Genomic DNA, 17,879 nt, shown 5'->3' on the forward strand with positions numbered 1-17,879 from the left:
CTGGACGGAGACTCGGCGTGGCTGAAGACCATGCAGGACCCGTGCGAAGGGGGTCGGCGCTCCTGTGGCCACGTGCACCCAGGTCCTCCATCACACGTGTGCAGACACGCATGTCCACACACACACACATGCACAGACACGTACACGTACTTGAAGAGAACTCCCGAAGAAAGGCAGGAAAAAGCAACCTGGCTATGGGATTCCTTCTAATCCTGGGTCCCACTGGCCGCCGCCGTGTGGGGAGGCAGATGGGGTCTGAAAAGGGTCACAAGGTGGCCTTTTCTGGCGGGGGGGAGAACCCTGGGCTGTGGCACCCCAGTTGAGGGTGTTCAGAGAGAGAGGGTTTGCTCAAGAACCTCCCATCCCCCCATCGCTGCAGACAGAAAGCGCCCGGAGACGGGAGACGGCGGGTCTGCACCCGGGGCCCCACCGGGGCAGAGTCCCCCGAACCCTGCAGCCCATCAAACCCCAGGCTGGCGGCGCGGGTGGGAGGTCCGGGGCTCGGCCCGCCCGCCGGCGTCGCTGGGTGACTTGCACAACCTGCACGAACGCCCTTTGTCCGCCCAAATGAGATGTCCACGGAGCTGGCAGGACGCGAGGGGGAGCTGCTTGTGGAGCAAACACCAGGACGGCGTGTCAACTTCACGTTTTAAAGGGTTTTAGTGACTGCTTACCTGACGCTTTTAATCAGCAAAACAGTAAAGTCCAGAGAGATTAAGACAGAACCCGCAGAAGGGGATTCCCAGTTCAGGAGGACCCAGGAACGTCAGGGTGCCAGTCCACACGGCCCCCTCACGCCCGTGGCCGCAGCCTCGAGCCTCGGGGACCCCCGTCCCGGCCCGCAGGTGCTCGCCGCCACCTCCAGTGCCAGACGCCCGGGGGCCACAGCCAGGATCTAAAACACACCTTGGCTGAGTTCTGCAGCCGAGAGGCCGGGCCATGGGTCCAGCCAGCCCCGCACCTACTCCATCTCGGCGATAAAAGAAGAAAGAAAGCTCTGGAATCGACCCCCCCGTGGGAACCGTAGATGCATGCTGGATTCCCTGTGCTCTTCCTGCGTATGAATGGCGAGATTGTGCGGCCTGCTGGGAAAGCAGGCTCGTGTTTCCTTTCTTACTCTCGCTGGGGACCCCGCCGGGCCGGGCCGGTGCGGGCAGAGCGGGGGCGGGAAGTGCCAAGGTCCCCTCCCTGCCCCTGGGCGCCAGGGGCCCGTGCATGCGGCCTGGGAGCTCGGGCTGCCCCCCTCGGGCGCACACCAGCCCCGCCAATGCCCGGGGAGGGGGTGGGGGTGGACGCGGTTCTCCCTCACCTGGAGATGGAGCCTGGAGGACGCGCCCGCCACAGCCTCCATCAGTACGCCATCCTCCTTCCTGGTCCGGAACATGAGCCCCAGGTACCAGGGCACGGAGATGGTGATGTCCAGGTCGCTCCAGGACACGAGGCTCTCCCCGCTGAAGCGCTGGGGGTGCGGCATGACTGTGGACACAGAAGTGCGGGGCCCTGGACATCAGACATGCCGCAGGGAACCTTCTTCAGTTGCAGGGGGGCAGGGCAGGCTCCCGGGGAGGCAGGAGTGGGGTGGGGCAGGATTTTCATTTTAATGCAAAGGCCCGTCTCGGACTCTGTGTGTCCAGCGTCCAATCCTGAGTCCGGGAGCTGCAGGCTTCCAGGAGCCCACCCCCGAGTCACCTGCCACCTTCCTGGGGAGGGAGAGACAGGCTTGTGGGGAGGTTCTCAGCCCCAGAGAGGGCATGACAAGGGGCTCTCGGGCCGGCTGGCAGGCACAGCCCGGTGGCCTGAATCCTTGGGCTCAGCAGACGGGGTACTGGGGGGCTGCGATCACAACCCACGTGTCCCACCTCCCACCGACTGGCTGGGACACCCGGGGGGCAGGAGCAGGGTCCCCCAGCAGGACAGTATGGGCCTGCCGTGACTACCACACGTGTGCCGGCACCCCACCCCAACCCCGCAGCCTAACCAGCCCTCATGTGTGTCCGGGTGGGCTCCGACCCCCAGGCACACCGGCCACAGTCGCTTGCTCTGTTCCTGGCGATGGGCAAGGAGGTGGGGAGCCCGCTGGCCAGCCGAGGGCTCCGGCACATTTTGGGGGAGACCAGGGAGTGACAATGGGGGGACTGAGAGCCTTGTGTGGTCTGTTACACTCGGATAAACCGGGTGCCGGGTGGGCCTCTCTGTCTCCAGACCCCGGGTGTCACATAGGGGCACCCCCGAGGGGACAGCCCGATGACAGCACAGGGCACACCAACTGGGGGCTGCCTCCGGGGGCAACAGCCTCATGAGCCCCAGGCTGTCTGTTTCCTGCTCTTTTGAACCCAGCGTTGGCATCTGTTTTCTCTGGATGGGCTCACGGTCTCCATAACAGGAACTCTGGGGTGGGCGCGTGTCCGCCCAGCCGCCGCCCCAGCTTCCTGCACACCGCCCCCAGCCGGGTCTTGTGTGTGCTCCTACGCCCCACCGCAGCCCACGCCTGAGGACACACACGCCACCGTGGGAGCCCAGACGCCCCGGAGGGAGGTCCCCAAGGCCCCGAGGCTGGGCAGGTCCCCAGGCCAGCCCCTCACCTTGTTCGCAGTTCTTCCCGCCGAACCGGAGTGGGCACTCACAGAGGTAGGTGTCCCACCGGCTGACACAGGTGCCCCCATTCTGACACCAGGTCCCCTCACAGAAGTTCCTCTGAGCAGCGCAGCCTGGGGACACAGAGCGGGGAACACGAGGGGACTGCATGGGTCGCAGGGGAATGGTTGCTGAGACCAACCCGTGTGGTGGGAAGACAGCCCCATGAGCAACAGCCCTGAGGGGAGGCAGGCTGGCCTGAGACCCCCCGAGCTGGAGGACCATCAGAAGTGGCACAGGACACATGCCTGTCCTGCTGGGACACCAGGGGTGCACTGCCCAGCCCCGTGGCACCCGGCATCGCACGCTGCAGGACGCCCAGCTCCCGAGCAGCACCTCCATGAGCCAGGGCTCCCCACTTGCAGGCCCACAGCTAGGGGAACAAGGGCTCCGCCTGAGCAGCAGTCGTGGCCCGGGCTGCGGCCGTGGCCGTCCCCAACCTACCTGCCCTTGTGCCATTGTTGGCAATGAAGCTGGCCATGTCCACGTTCCTCCCATCCACGGTCAGGTTCCGCATGCAACCCACAAACTGCCGATTGTGCACCGGGAAGGCTTCAGGCAGGTTGGGGACGCCGCCCAAGAGCAGAGGGCCGGTCAGGTCCAGGGACCTGGGGATGCAAAGCCGACCCGTCTGGCCTCTGGGTCAGGCTAGCCGGAGGCAGCGCTGGGGTCCTGATGCTGCCATCCCATCACGGTGGCCTATGCCACCGGACACCCACAGCACCGACAACTGAACAGGGAAGCAGGCAGCCAATGGGCCAGGACACAAAAGCCAGATCCTACTTCCAGGGCCACTACCAGCCCCTCGAACCCAAGCCACATCCAAATGGAGTCCCATCTGTAGCTGGGCCAGCTCAGCCCACGCAGAACGACCAGTCCAGCCCATGCCAAACAGTGGCACGACCCCTCCGACCTCTGATGACCTTGAGCTCACAGCAAACTAGACCCTGGTTCTGCGTGAGCACCTGCATGGCCACGGAGAAGGGGCCTAATCTGTCCGGTGACATCTTTCTTATCCATAAAATGGGCACGACCCCACCTCCCCCACACCGCTCCGGACACTCGGCACAGATTGGGTGGTCGAACAGTGGGCTTCCAAACTTACTGCCGAATATGCCACCAAAACACGATTAGAAAGGAACAGGACTGTCTGCTCTGGCTGGAGGGACGGCCTGACGGCTGTCTGCACTAGCAGGTCAGTTTCTGAGTTAGCACGATCCGCAGAGAATCTCCAGGCTCTCACCGAGGGAGGTGGACCAGACCGCAGGGACCCATGCCCAACGGACGGGGGCAGGCGACCCCATGGTCTCTGGGGTCTGTAAGCCAGACTTGGCCTTGCCATTACTTTGGCAGAAGTGGTAAGGGGACTTATTCTAGAAGGTTCTGACGTTCAGACAGAAGGTGCCCTGAACGATGGGAGGGACCCTGATTTCAGCCTGGACTGGGGCGGCCGGGATGCTGAGTCCAAGGCGCCTGCATCTGATCAGGGTCCTGCCCCAGACGACCCTGTTGGGGAGCAACAGTCATGGCGGGGTGGGGGGTGCCTGGGCCTCCCCTCTCCCGGGATGCTCACTTCTTGGAGCCGCTCTGTGTGCCCTGGGCAGCGCAGCTGTAGTTCCCGACGAGGCTGCCGAAACGCACAGCCACGGCCGTGTCACAGTCATCCACAGTCACCACAGCCACCTTCTCTCCAGACGGCCCATGCGGCAGGCCCAGGCGGCCAATGTTGGGCTGCAGGAAGAGAAAGCACAGAAGGCATCAGCGTGGGCTCCCACCGGCGGCACGTGCCAATCGTGCATAGGCGCTGAGGACATTGGAAGGCCACGTGTGGACAGCCTTGTTTTAAATTAGTCCCCTAAACCAGCTGTACTGGGTACCCCTAAAACGTATGTCCTTGCCAGCACCTCGGGTCTGCGGGTGTGATTAGCAGACGAGGTACAGTGTAGGACGGTGGACCCTGGTCCCATGTGACTGGCGACCTTACGAGGCCCAGAGCGAGCCCTGGGAGAAGGCCATGTGGCGATGGAGGAAGACAGAGGGAGGCACCCTAGGCCCAGGAGCCCCAACAGTCGCCAGCACCACCTGCATCTGAGGGACAAAGGGAGGCCTGCCCTTGGAGCCCTCAGATGGAGCTCGGCCCCGCTGATGCCTCGATCCTGGGCTTCCGGCCTCCATAACCATCATAGAATAATTTCTGGTGTCCTTAGCCACCCAGTTTGTGAATTTGCCACAGCAGCCAGCACCACAGCCCGAGACGCCTCCTGCCCCATATTCTGCCTGGTGTCCAAGCAATGGCTGGTCCCGCGGCCACACGCCTCCTGACCCGGGTCCCACGCACACTTTCACGTTCTAGGGAGTGGCCCCTCCGGGCCCCCAGGCACTCCTGGGCCAGGTCTTCCCTCGTCCTGGAATGACCCTCCTGTGCCCCTTACTGGAGGCCGGACACACTTCCAGCCCCAAGGCCAAGCCCCACTTGCCTCGGAGCTTCTCCCTCCTCGGCCGTCCCTGAGGGCCTCACGCACACGGTCTCCCCACCGAGCGCTGGTTATAAGAATTCCTCCCCAACTGGTGGCTTTGGAGAGAGCTGGCTCACTTCTGGAAGAAGCAGGGTCCCTTCTCAAGGAGGCTGTGGTCAGTGTCCATGACAGCAACACCAGGCAGTCCCACCCTGTCCCTGGCACCCCCCAGTCTTCCAGCCTGTCCCTCTAGCACCTGAGCACGTGCTCCATACAGCCCTCGGACAGCGTCCGGCTCGGGCCCGGGAGCCTGCTGACGCCACCAATGATGTGAGCACGTAGGTCTCAAAGTTCTGGAAAAGGAGCGGGCAGCCCGACAACCGGCTCGGGCTGGGCCAGGCAGCTACGGTCCCCATCTGTCCAGCCCGGGTCACGACAAGACCGGCCAGCAGCAGGTGGCCTGGATTAACCCCGTGGTGCGCATGAAGTGCCTCCAGGCCTCCCAATCAGCTCACGGCACACAGGGCTCCTTCCTCCCCACAGAGGGGACGTGCTTTCCCGGCCCTGACAGCCCTTCCCATAGCCCCTAAAAACAAGACTTGGTGTCCACCGTGAGAGCTCTGGGGTCAGCCTGAGTTTGTAATATGGTACAATTTTATACTTCTTTACAATGGTATTCAAAACAGGCAGTTGTAAAAAAAGAGGAGAATTTAATTGAATCAATTAAATTAATTAAATCCATGTCTTTTAACAAGGAAATGACAACTGCACAGTTCATTCGAAAAGAAAACTTCAGGTCTTCAAAGGAGTAAAGAAGTACCTATTGGATCGAGGACACTGGGCAGGACAAGGAGCTGCTGATAACAGGAGCTCGGCCAGGTGGCCAAGCTGTGACGCCACGGGCTGCTCTCTTCATCCTGGTGATGCTCTCCTCCCCTGCGTTGTGCAGTGCACAGCCTGCACCACTGTACATGGTGACCCCACCTGAGCCTCATACTCCCTCTCAGCCAACCATCTGACTAGAAAAGGTTCATCACTGATCCTCAGTTTCTCTACCCACAGAAAAGCGTTTTAGGGGCGCCTGGGTGGCTCAGTGGGTTAAAGCCTCTGCCTTCAGCTCAGGTCATGATCCCAGGGTCCTGAGATCGAGCCCCGCATTGGGCTGTCTGCTCCGTGAAGAGCCTGCTTCCTCCTCTCTCTCTCTCTCTGCCTGCCTCTCTGCCTACTTGTGATCTCAGTCTGTCAAATAAATAAATAAAATCTTTAAAAAAAAAAAAAAGAAAAGCGTTTTATATTAGAATGCCTGTCCTCTCTATGTTACAGGGACTTCGAGAGTGACATCAATAGAAGACACATGATTGTCCCAGGAACCCTTCTTGGGTGAATCCAAGGGAGGCTTTTACCAGGCCACCCAGTACCTTGGTTCCTGGATAACCTTCTTCATTTTCTTTTGTATCAGTTGATGAGATCACAAGATCTGAGAAGCTGCATCCTCAAAGATTCCACCTTTGATTCAGCAACAGTGAGATGAGTATAAAAAATTTATCTGTTTTGGGGGCACCTGGGGGGCTCAGTGGGTTAAAGCCTCTGCCTTTGGCTCAGGTCATGATCCCAGGGTCCTGGGATCGAGCCCCGCATCGGGCTGTCTGCTCCGCGGAGAGCCTGCTTCCTCCTCTCTCTCTCTCTCTGCCTGCCTCTCTGCCTACTTGTGATCTCTGTCTGTCAAATAAATAAATAAAATCTTAAAAAAAAAAAAATGATCTGTTTTCTCACTCTGTTACAGCAGCGTGCTTTGGAAAAACACGTCCAAGTGCCTATTAAGGGCTGCTTAAGTGCTAGGTGCTGTCCTCAGGAAGAACCGTCCCCAGGCCGTGCGAGCCCCGCGTTAGCTCTACAACTTATAATTTACATTTTGGAGGCTGGGTGGGAGACTTCTCTGAAGACGTAAGTGGCATTTATCCTCAGAAAGCTCTCATGAGGCTGAGCTGCCGTTTGCGAGACTGCGGTCATGGTTAACAGCTGTCCGTCAGCACCGGGCCAGGTCCCGGGATGCAAGCAAGAGCAGTGGGGGGGGGGGGGGGCGCGGCAGTGGGGGGGGGGGTGGATGACAGGAGGCAAAGGCCCTGCCAACGCCAACACTTGTGCTGAGAGCACACTTGCTGACTCAGGACAGCCCACCGCGAAGACAGACTTCAGAGCCTGATGACACTTCACCAAAGCAGCAAGCTTGGCTTTCGGGACAACAGACAGGGTCTGATAAACACCATCCAACACCTGCTTCTCGATTCCCGCTCCCGGACCCACGGGCGGTCAGGTCAGAAGCGACGGCTCTTCCAGCCACGAGAGTGAGCATTCTTAGATGGGGAACGAAAGGGACCAGCCGGAGAGACACCGTGAAGTACCCGGGAAAACCAGTGCCCCACAGAGCGCCCCACTACTGTCCCACCCTTTCTCAGGCCCCAGAACACGCAGCATGGTGGGGGGCGGGTAGCGACTTGCCACGCCTGCCCCACATGCCAACAGCCACCATGTGGTCAGCCACTGCAGCAGAACATGCAGGGCATGCCAGGAGAGGCACGTGCAGGGGGCCTGGGGACACGTGGGGGGTGCGCCTCCTAGAGTCCCCGTGGTACCTGGCAGCTCCCCTGCTGGGGACAGACCTGAGAAGCTGAGCACAGGGACTGCCACGAGAATCTGCTCGCGGATGTCCACAGCAGCACCGTAGTTGATAGCAGGAGGGGGAGACCACCCAAACGTCCGTCCACAGAAGGATGGATGAACAAAACATGGCCTATGCATTCCACGGAATTATGATGCCACCTTTAAAAGGGATGGAGCAGTGGCACCTGGGTGGCTCGGTGGGTTAAAGCCTCTGCCTTTGGCTCTGGTCATGAACCCAGGGTCCTGGGATCGAGCCCCACATCGGGCTCTCTGCTCAGCAGGGAGCCTGCTTCCTCCTCTCTCTCTCTCTGCCTGCCGCTCTGTCCACTTGTGATCTCTCTCTGTCAAATCAATAAATAAAAATCTTTAAAAAAATAAAAGGGATGGAGCAGTGATGGCGGCTACAGCACAATGAGATTCCAAAACAGGATACTAAGTGACAGCCACTGGACACAAAGGGTCCCGTGTCGCAGGACTCAACTTATGTGAAATGTCCAGGATATAGAGATCCACAGACAGAAGGCAGCCTGGAGGTTTTGGGGGCTGGGGGAGATGCAGAGGCAGTGCTGGGGGTACAGAGTCTCCTCTTAGGGTACTGGGAAGATCTCCGACCTAGACGGAGGTGGCGGTGGCACCATGTTCGCCAACACGCCGAGCGGCCCTGAGACACTCACATGACAACAGCTCTTCCGTGATGTGAACCGAGGTGGTCCGGATGGCGGCTGCCCTCCTCAACCCCCGTGGCCGCGATCTACCCGGGCAACCAGGTAGATGGGAAGCTCCTTCCCATTGTGATCTGGAAAGTGGGGATAAAATGTACCTCGTGGCCCACGTGTCAAGACCGTCACCCGCCATAAAATGCAGGGACAGAGCGGCGGCTCGCGGGCGGGCCGGGTGCAGGCAGCCCGGGTCAGGCTGAGAAGCGAATCGAACACACGGGCAGGAGCACTCAACTGGGGCTCGGGTCATCGGCTCTTGCCAACGGAAGACAAAGCATGTCTTACCCGGCTCGGCCAGTGTGTGGAAGGAACTCCCCGCGGGGCCGAACTCGGAGCGCCGTGGCAGCCCCCCCGGCTTCCGTGTGTCCAGCTCTCGTGTTTGAAGAAGAGAGAACGGTTTAAGCTGCTCATTCAGAGCGCGGACGTGGGGATTTGGCCCAGGCGAATGAGAGAGCTCACGGGGGCTCTGCTGGCACGGGTACAGAGGAATTAGATAAAGAACAAGACAAAAACAAACGGTCTCTAATATTCTTAAGAACTGTGAACCTTCGCCACGCATTAGCACACAAGAAAAAGACACGGGAAGTGAGGGGTCACGTGGCAACAGTTCTCACGTTAGAAGGGAGCGGGACACAGGGAGGACGGAGGCTGGCATCCCTGCCTCTCTCTTCCCTGGGCTCAGCCTGCCCGGTGGGGCGGCCAGCCAGACCTCGGGGGACCCCACACCTCACCTGCAGCAGCCCGGCCTGGACACCAGCGTGCACAGGGGCCCCTGAGCAGAGCCAGCCACGGGGCAGGTAGAATTGGGGCCAGCAAGGACAGACCCCACCATGCTCACCCCTGCCATCAACTGAGAAAAACCAAGAGGGCTGTCATGTGCTTGGGGCAGGGGACCTGAAAGCAGAAAGCTTTGCGACTCCGCACCGATCCAGGTTCTTGATTTTCAGTAAGGCAATCAGAAGTCATCACTTGGGGTCTGTCCCTTTCTCTTTCTCCTTCAATTTATTTTCTTCTCCACATGCAGACCATCCCCGCGCACCTCCATTCAGATGCTCTCAAGCAGCTGGTGGAGATTTTCTTGCCTGCACAAAAGCGCTGGGTCCTTACGAAGTGCTCACATTTCTACAGCCTTTTACCCCGCTGCAAACAATTCCTCATCAGGGAGGCTGGTGGGGTTCGGTTTCAAGTGCTGGACGCGGGGGGGAAGGCAGCGTGGGGGCGCCTCGAAACCAGACACCAGGAGCGGCAAGTCTTGGGAAGTAAATGGATTCGTGCTCTGGGTCAGAAACGATCAACCAGAATTCACGTCAAAGAATTCACACTTGGGTGGACTTTGGGAATGTCACAAGGAGTCAAAATGCAGCCTTGAACATGTACCGAGCTGTCACTTCTCACATGCAGGGAGGCTCAGATCGGACGTGAGGGTCTGCTGAACACAGCCCGCGGGTGACGGCCGCTACCCTGGGAAACGTGGGCCGGACCGTCCCCCCAACCCCACCCCAATCCCGGCTCGGAGGCGAACAGCCCTCCCTGGGAAGCAGGCACAGCATTTCTTTGAAGCGAATGGGAAGACTGGCTCATGAGGAGAGTAACCCTCAGAAGCACACATAATTCCAGGATCATACCAGATTCCTAAGGGGGCCCCCGACAGGACGTTGAGGGACTCAAACACAGGACTGAGGTGCAGACTCCCCGGAGGCCCAAAGCGGGGCCGGACGGAGCGCCCACGCTGGTAGGCAGGCAGCAGACCACGGTCTAGCTGGAAACCACTCGGAGCCTCAGTTTCCCCACCTGTACCACATGGGTGTGGCGTCCCTGCTGCCCTCCTGGCAGGATCCCTGCCCCAGGCAAGCCGGACTCCGGGGCATCGAGGTGCTGGCGGGGATGCACCCCAGCACCACACAAGAAAGGGCCAGAGAAGCGATGTAGGAAAGACAGATTAAGAACCTGGGGGGTTTAACCCACTTGCCATCACCGCACCCTTTGATTCTTCTTCAAGCTCTTAAGCTACTTGATGTTTCCTTTACTTTTTTTTTTTTTTTTTTTTTAGATTTTATTTATTTATTTGGGGCGTGCGCCCAAGCAGCAGGAGGAGCAGAGGGAGAGGGAGAAGCAGCCTCCCTGCTGAGCACGGAGCCTGACAGGGGACTCAACCCCCGGACCCTAGATCAAGGCCTAAGCTGAAGGCGGACGCTGAACGACGGAGCCCCCCACCCCCACCCAGGCGCCCCAGGCTACTAGATTTTTCTCTCCCCGACTTGCCTGGCTTTCCCCACCCCACAAGCAAGTCTCTGCCGCAGGAACCCCACCTGCCCGCTTATGCCGGATCCCCAAACAAGGCTTGGCCACGTCAGACCCATGCATGGGAGCCACGAACGTTGGGCCTGCCTGCACCGGATCTGCCTGCGAGCTACACGGACGACACGGGCTTCCCCAGGGCGTCTTTGGAACTCGGCGCACCATGCCGTGTCTCCACGAGGACAAAACGGCCTGCTCCCCGAGAACCGGGCTGCCCCGCCCTCCGAGCGGAGCTGGGGCGCACCGCCCAGGCCGGGAGATGGGTCTTGAGCTACAGCTCACTGCCCTGTTCCTCCTCCCCTGCGTTTGCAGTCAGGGGCTAGGGTAAAAACTCAGTGGCCAGCAGAAGCTCCCCAAAGTTAAGGTATGAAAGTATGTAGTCCTCAAGCTTAACGTTAAGAATTTAAAAAAAAAAAAAAAAAAAAAAGCCCAGATCTCTCTTGATTTCTTGATTGGTTTCTTGTATGGACGTTAGAAACCTCTGTCCTGAGGACACAGCTCCCCCCTTAGGCGGCCAGACTGGGCCCTCAGGCAAGGCCATTGACTAGCCACCAGGTGGGGCAGACAGTTCTGCATTCGGAGACAAGGCCAAGTTCCTGCGCCAGCTGCGACTGGGGAGTAGCCGGGGCTCCCGACTCCCTCACCCGCTAGTGGCCGGGGGCAGGGTCCCTACCACCCGGCGCCTGGGCAGCCTCTTCCGGGGACTGGAAAAGTTCACAGCCACCACCTCTAGCGTCCTTCGGGAAGAGGACGGAGAAGTGGTTGTGAGCCCCTTTGCAGAGCGCCTGAAGCTGGTCTCACGCCAACGGGACGCCCAGCCGTGAGAGCGAAGGCTGCAGGGGACCCGGGACAGCGGCGTCCACAGCCTGCGATGAGCATCACCTCCCGGAGGCCAAGAGTTCACATCCTGACCCCACGTAGGAAAGTCACCTGACTTCCTTACCCGTCAGACTCATCTGTAAAACGGGTAAAAATAGCACCTTCCTTGTAGGACTAAATGCATATTGTATGCGAGGTCTGGCTCCACACCAGCGTGGGGGGGGAGTGCTCCCCCAAAGTTTCCTGCTGCCATGTGCTGCTAAAAAGATAGGATGAGGGGCGCCTGGGTGGCTCAGTGGGTTAAGCCGCTGCCTTCGGCTCGGGTCATGATCTCGGGGTCCTGGGATCGAACCCCACATCGGGCTCTTTGCTCAGCAGGGAGCCTGCTTCTCTCTCTCTGCCTGCCTCTCTGCCTACCTGTGATCTTTCTCTGTCAAATAAATAAATAAAATCTTTAAAAAAAAAAAAAAAAAGATAGGATGAGAACCCAAAAATAAAAAGTTCAAGCAGTTGTTCTCGGTTGTTCTCTTTGTATTGTTGTCCTAATATTTTCTTATAGTTAAAAAAAAAAAACTCTTTTACGTCTTTAGAGAAAAAGCAATTTGCAGCCTGCACGTAACCACGCCTTCGGGGAAGCCCCTGGTTCTTCTCTGGAGCGGCCCCAGAAAATGCTGGATGGGGCCAGCACATGCTCCGTGTTTGGGGGCATTTAAAAGAGAAGATTTTCAACAAGGGTTAGAACCAAGAGCTCACGCTAGAGTTTCTTTAAAAAAATAAAAGATCACACCAGCGCCTTGTTCCTCAGGCAAGGTGTCCGAGCCTAGTTCTTGAACAACTCCTGCCACAGATTAGAAGGGAGCCCTGTGCTGCTCTGTGGACGTATATGACAAGAGCACGGCCGGGGCCGCATCTGGAAGGCCCGTGTGCTGGCCCCGGGGTCCTGAGCGTCTCTTCCAGGCCCCAGTGATCTCTGAGGGGGTGACTTCTGCTCTGGACGAGATCCACGGGGCACAGTGCCAGCCCCTCACTGCCCCAGACAAAAGCTCCCCAGTCTGTGCGGGGGGCCAGGAGCCTCCACCACTGTCCCTGCCAGCAGAGGTCCGGCCCCCCCTCTGCGGCCAGCTTGGCCAGCAGGCTCCCCGGGGTTTTCTGGGACCCAGGGAGTTTATGCAGATTTGCTCCAAGGAGGGTCAAGCGAAGGGCTCAAGGTAGGGGTTCCTAAAGTTTAAACCACACCTTTTCTGAAAGTTGGGGTAATGATCCTTTTCTGGGGGGGCTTTACTCGACCAAACTGGGGGGACCTCCAGGCCCTGGATGAGCCGTTCACGGCCCTCCACAGTGGGGTCTAGAGGTCTGACGGCCGGCTACTTCCCGCTGGACGACAGGTGGGGCAGGGAGCGCTGGGAGCAAAAGCCCGCAGGGTCCCATGCAAGGGGCCCTGGCACCAGGGAGGGGCTCCTGGGGTCACCAAGGTGGGCTCAGCACTCAACCCACTCCCCCAAGGACACCTTTGCAGAAAGCCGCCTCAGATGACGGGAGAAAGGCTTATAGGAGATGCATACTTACACACTCACACGTACTCACGCACTTGTGACTACACCCGTCCGTTAGCACACACATGCACGTGCTCACACACACACACACACACGCGTGCAAACCCTCGCCTGCTCCTGCTGGGACCCTAACAGGCCCCTCTCAGTCCCCAGTCTGGACAGCAGCACAGAGACACCCCCCCCGGCCCCTGGTTCCACTGGGCCACGCACAAACCCCCAGGCTCTGGGAATCCGTGCTAGCCCTCGGATCACGAAGCCACCCGTGGGCACTGGACCCGCTTGGCCCACCTGTGGCCCCCACAGCCTAGCTCGGGGGCTCCGTTCCTCCTCCAAGGTGGGAGGTGAGGACCCTGGTCAGTAATGTCCTTGTCCCGGGGTGGGGCAGAGCAAGGAAAGGCAGCGAGCCTGGGGCGGGGAGGGGAAGCTGGGAGGGCGGGAGCGTGGGGCAGGTGGCAGGTGCGGATCGGCGACGGCTGCCAGACCCGGAGCCCAGGCCCGCGGCGGACGTTCGAGGCCAGGCCGTGGGACACAAAGGCCCCAGGGCGGGGCTGCGTGAGTCCCGGGCAGGAGTCATGTTTCCAACCAGGTGACCGTCCAGCATCTGATGAGGCCGCGTGCTGGACAGGAAGCGTGTGAGTCCCAGCCCCTGGGCCACCCGCAGGCTGGGCCCTCCCCTCCTTTGGGGACCGCCGGCCCAGACCCCCACAGAGGCGGCTCGCCAGGCTTTCCTCTCTGCCTGCTGGGGCCCCAGGGGGGTACCGAACCTTCCAGGCCCAGGCGAAGCATAAAGCGGTGGCAGACACGGCCCTCTAATTCTGTCACGAGAGCACTGATGCTCGGTATTTATCAACTACCCACCCATGCAGATGCAACAGAGGCCATTCCGGGCCCGGGGAACCCCAGATCTGTCCACCACGTGGTAGACTGCTGGCCCCCAAAAAGCCATGATGCTTCTGCCACACAGAGCCCCAAGGAATAAGAACTATCTGGCATTTTAAGACGCCTCACCGGGACGCCTGGGTGGCTCAGTTGGTTAAGCAGCTGCCTTCGGCTCAGGTCATGATCCCAGCGTCCTGGGATCGAGTCCCACATCGGGCTCCTTGCTCCGCAGGGAGCCTGCTTCTCCCTCTGCCTCTGCCTTCCACTCTGTCTGCCTGTGCTCGCTCTCACTCTCTCTCTCTCTGACAAATAAATAAATAAAATCTTTAAAAAAAAAAAAAAAAAAAAAAAAAAAGACGCCTCACCTCGGGTAGACTGCTGGCCCCAAAAAAGCCATGATGCTTCTGCCACAGAACCCCAAGGAATAAGAACTATCTGGCATTTTAAGACACCTCCCCTCGGAGTGGTCTGTGACCTAGCAGAAGGTTTCTCATACAAGCTGTTGATGGATTTGGGGTTTGGAGGGGAGGGGGACCCTTCAGAGACAATAGACAAACACCAGCACCCATTTATCTACCTTTCAAAGCTCCTTTAATTGTGCCTTTTATTTCGAGATCATTTTAGATGTGCATGCCGTTGTAAAAAATAACAGAGATCCCACACGCTGGTCCCCAGTTTCCCCCAAGAGCAAACATCGTCAAGCGGCAGGAGCCTGCCTAGTGCAGGTGCTGACCAGGCAGGACAGAGGACGGTCCGTCACCCCTGGGACCCCACCTCCTGTCCTTCGACGGCCACGCCTACTTCCCTTCTGCCCTCACCTTGACCCCGGAGAGCCACTAATCTCCTGTCCAATTCTGTCCTTTCAACACCTCGAGAATGTTTTATAAATGGACTTGTGCGGTATGTAAGCTGGCAAGGCCGGCGTTCGTCACTCCGCACAGGACTCTGCTGCGAGTACCCTGGGCCATCTTGGGTCATGGCCCACATAACGTGGCAGGGGTGCACCCACCAGCCATTTCACCATTCACCCACTGAGGCCACTGGGTTGTTTCCAGTCTGGGGCTGCCGTGAACACCCGTGTGCGGGCCTCTGTGGGGACATGAGCCACTCAGAGTCATGGGGGACACCAGCCTCTGGCTTTCTTCTTCTGTGAGGTCTTCATCTAGGTTTCCTATCGGGGTACTACAAAAGGCCCAGTGACCTGGGAGGCAACCCCTCCTCTCCTATTTTTCTGGGAGAGACCATATAGAATTGGTGTCATTCTTTAAACATTTGGTAGAATCCTGCAGTGAAACCATCTGGGCCTGCAGAGTTTGGGGGAAGTTTTTAAATTACAAGTACTATTTCCTTAATAGTAATGCGGTCATTGAATTCTTTATTTCATATTGGGTGGGTTGTGGTGGCTTGTATTTTTGAGAAATTAGATCATTTCATCTGGGCCTTAAATGCATGTAGGTAGGGTTGCATGTGAAATTCCTCTGCTACCCATTGGGATCCACAGGGTCTGTACTGATGTCCTGTTTTATTCCTCACAGAGGGAACTGTATTGTCTTTCTTTTCTTGTCTGTCATTCTAGAAGCTTATCAGTGTTATTGATCTTTCCAAAGCTCTCTGTTTCATCAATTTTCTGTATTGTTTTTCTGTTTTCGACTCCTCTAGTTTCTCCTCTTCTCTTTATTTCCTTCATTCTGCTTGCCTGCTTTGAGTGTATTTTGCTCTTATTTTCAGAGGTTCTCAAGGTAGAAGCTTATTACTGATTTGAGACTTTCCTTTTCTTCCTTACAGTAGTTTTAGGGCTATGACTTTTCCTCGAGGCACTGCTCTAGCTGCAAACCCATGTATCTTGGAATTCTGCATTTCATCACCTCTAAGTTTATAACAAATCTTAAGCAAACTCTCTTCCTTCTTTCCTTCCTCTATTTTCTGAATAATCTATTATATCAGCCAAATCTCTATTAGGGCCCCTTGTTCCTAGCACCTGCTGAAGTCAATGGTAGAGAGGCCCAAGGAGTGAGCAGCTTGTAAGTCAGTGGTCCAGTGGGCCAACACATTGTTTAAATAACAGTGGACTGAGAAAATAAATAACCATATTGAGGATAATGGGAACAGGTCTCTCACTGAGAGAAAAGAGTAACAAACATGAAAGAGGAAAAACTAGGGGCACCTGGGGGGCTCAGTCGTTAAGCATCTGCCTTCGGCTTAGGTCATGATCCTGGGGTCCTGGATGGAGCCCTGCATCAGGCTCCTTGCTTGGTAGGTAGCCTGCTACTTCTTCTCCTACTCCCCCTGCCTGTGTTTCGTTTCCTCTCTTACTGTGTCTCTCTCCGTCAAATAAATAAAATCTCAAAAAAAAAGGAAAAACTAGATTAACTCTGTTGTGTTGGGATGGAGTTCAAGGATTTCAAGAAGTAGGATTGAAATAAATCAGAACTTGGGTGTGTGCACACCTACACACAGCTATGCGTCCCAACTCCATCCGGTGATAGAGACGGTGAGCGAGACACCCCGGCAGCAATAAGAACACCTGCACCCCGACCTTGGTTCCCAAATGCCATTTTCGCAAAGGATCCAGAGCTCTGTGAGTAAATGGCTGACTCCAGGGTTGGGACAGAGAAAGTACAAAATAAGCCTGGAATGTCTTTTTCTGCCAAAAAGCAAAGGAGCACTCATAAAAACCATGGAGCTGCCAAAAGCCCGGAGCTACGCGTGGCCAGCACTTACCCCTGCATCCCTATTGCCACGTCTGAGACGTGGGCCAAACAGGAAACAATCTGCACATCAGGTTAATGAAAGGAGAAGATTATGATCCATCTAATAAAACAGGAGTTCGTGAAACCACAATAATATAAATACACAGAAGGAAGAGAGAACTCCTCGGTACAGCAGAAAGCCAACCAATACACGCCGATGGCTTGACGGAATTAGCCACAGCCGACACCCAGCACAGGGACACCGGACACAGGTGTGACCACCGAGGGGCTGGGAGCAGCAGATGCAAGCCTGTGAGAGGACAGGCCTGCGGGGGTTGGGGGAGGGCGGACCGAGAATGGTAAAGTGAAAGTGGAAAAACGTCAACAACAGGGCACCTGGGCCGAGGGATCATGAGTTCTTGTTTTAACTCTGCAACTTCTGACAGTCTGCAGTCTGAAATTAAAACATGGACGGATCAGGGCGACTGGGCGGCTGGGTCAGCTAAGAGTCCGACTCTTGATTTTGGCTCAGGTCACGATCTCAGGGTCGGGCTCCACACTCAGCAAGGAGTCTGCTCGGGTCTCTCTCCCTCCGCGCTCCCCTCTGCTCAGGTTCTCTCCTGGGTGCACGCTCTCTCTCTCTCTCAAACAAATAAATAAATCTTTCAAAAAAAAAAAAAAAAACTGTCCCGTCCACAACCTGGTCTTCCGTGTCCTTGTTAAACCCTCGAGCCATGTTCCTAGAGGTCTTCCACATCCGCACACAGAGCTCGGCCACATCCCTTCTCATGGCTGCGCGACACTGCACTGCACGCACGACCCTCCTTTCTACTGAACGAGTCCTGCGTTTCTGGAGGCGGGGCTCTACCAGGGAACGACGCCTCGCCGCCTATTAAACGTGACCCTTACGAACGCTGCCACGTGCACGGTGTTGGAAAGAAGTACACACCTCGCCTCTGAAGCCCTCGAGTGTTTTGGAACATTCAGTCAAGCAGAGAGAGACCCACGCCCTCCCCAACCCCAGAGCGTGGCGTGTGGGGCCATCCCTCCGCACCGCACCGAGCATCGCCCACGTCCCTCGGGACACCTGGAGTTCTAAGGGTGAGGCTCAGACCCAAGAGGTGAGGAGTGATTTGAAGAAATGCCCAGGAGAGCAGTTCCCAACGACCC

General features: G+C 57.6%; 1 protein-coding gene across 1 annotated transcript in view; it reads right to left on the reverse strand.

Annotated features, from left to right (window-relative positions):
- The window catches only part of CELSR1 (cadherin EGF LAG seven-pass G-type receptor 1), a 133,285-nt gene that overhangs the window by 35,977 nt on the left and 79,429 nt on the right, over nucleotides 1-17,879 (reverse strand). The window contains exons 6-9 of the mRNA XM_059187287.1: nucleotides 4,208-4,365; nucleotides 3,079-3,242; nucleotides 2,583-2,708; nucleotides 1,310-1,476 (exon numbers count right to left, since the gene is read on the reverse strand). Of these exons, the coding sequence (XP_059043270.1) occupies nucleotides 1,310-1,476; nucleotides 2,583-2,708; nucleotides 3,079-3,242; nucleotides 4,208-4,365 (615 nt within the window). The remainder of the gene's footprint in view (nucleotides 1-1,309; nucleotides 1,477-2,582; nucleotides 2,709-3,078; nucleotides 3,243-4,207; nucleotides 4,366-17,879) is intronic.

Source organism: Mustela lutreola, chromosome 8, assembly GCF_030435805.1.
Source record: "Mustela lutreola isolate mMusLut2 chromosome 8, mMusLut2.pri, whole genome shotgun sequence".
NCBI classification, from domain to species: Eukaryota; Metazoa; Chordata; class Mammalia; order Carnivora; family Mustelidae; genus Mustela; species Mustela lutreola.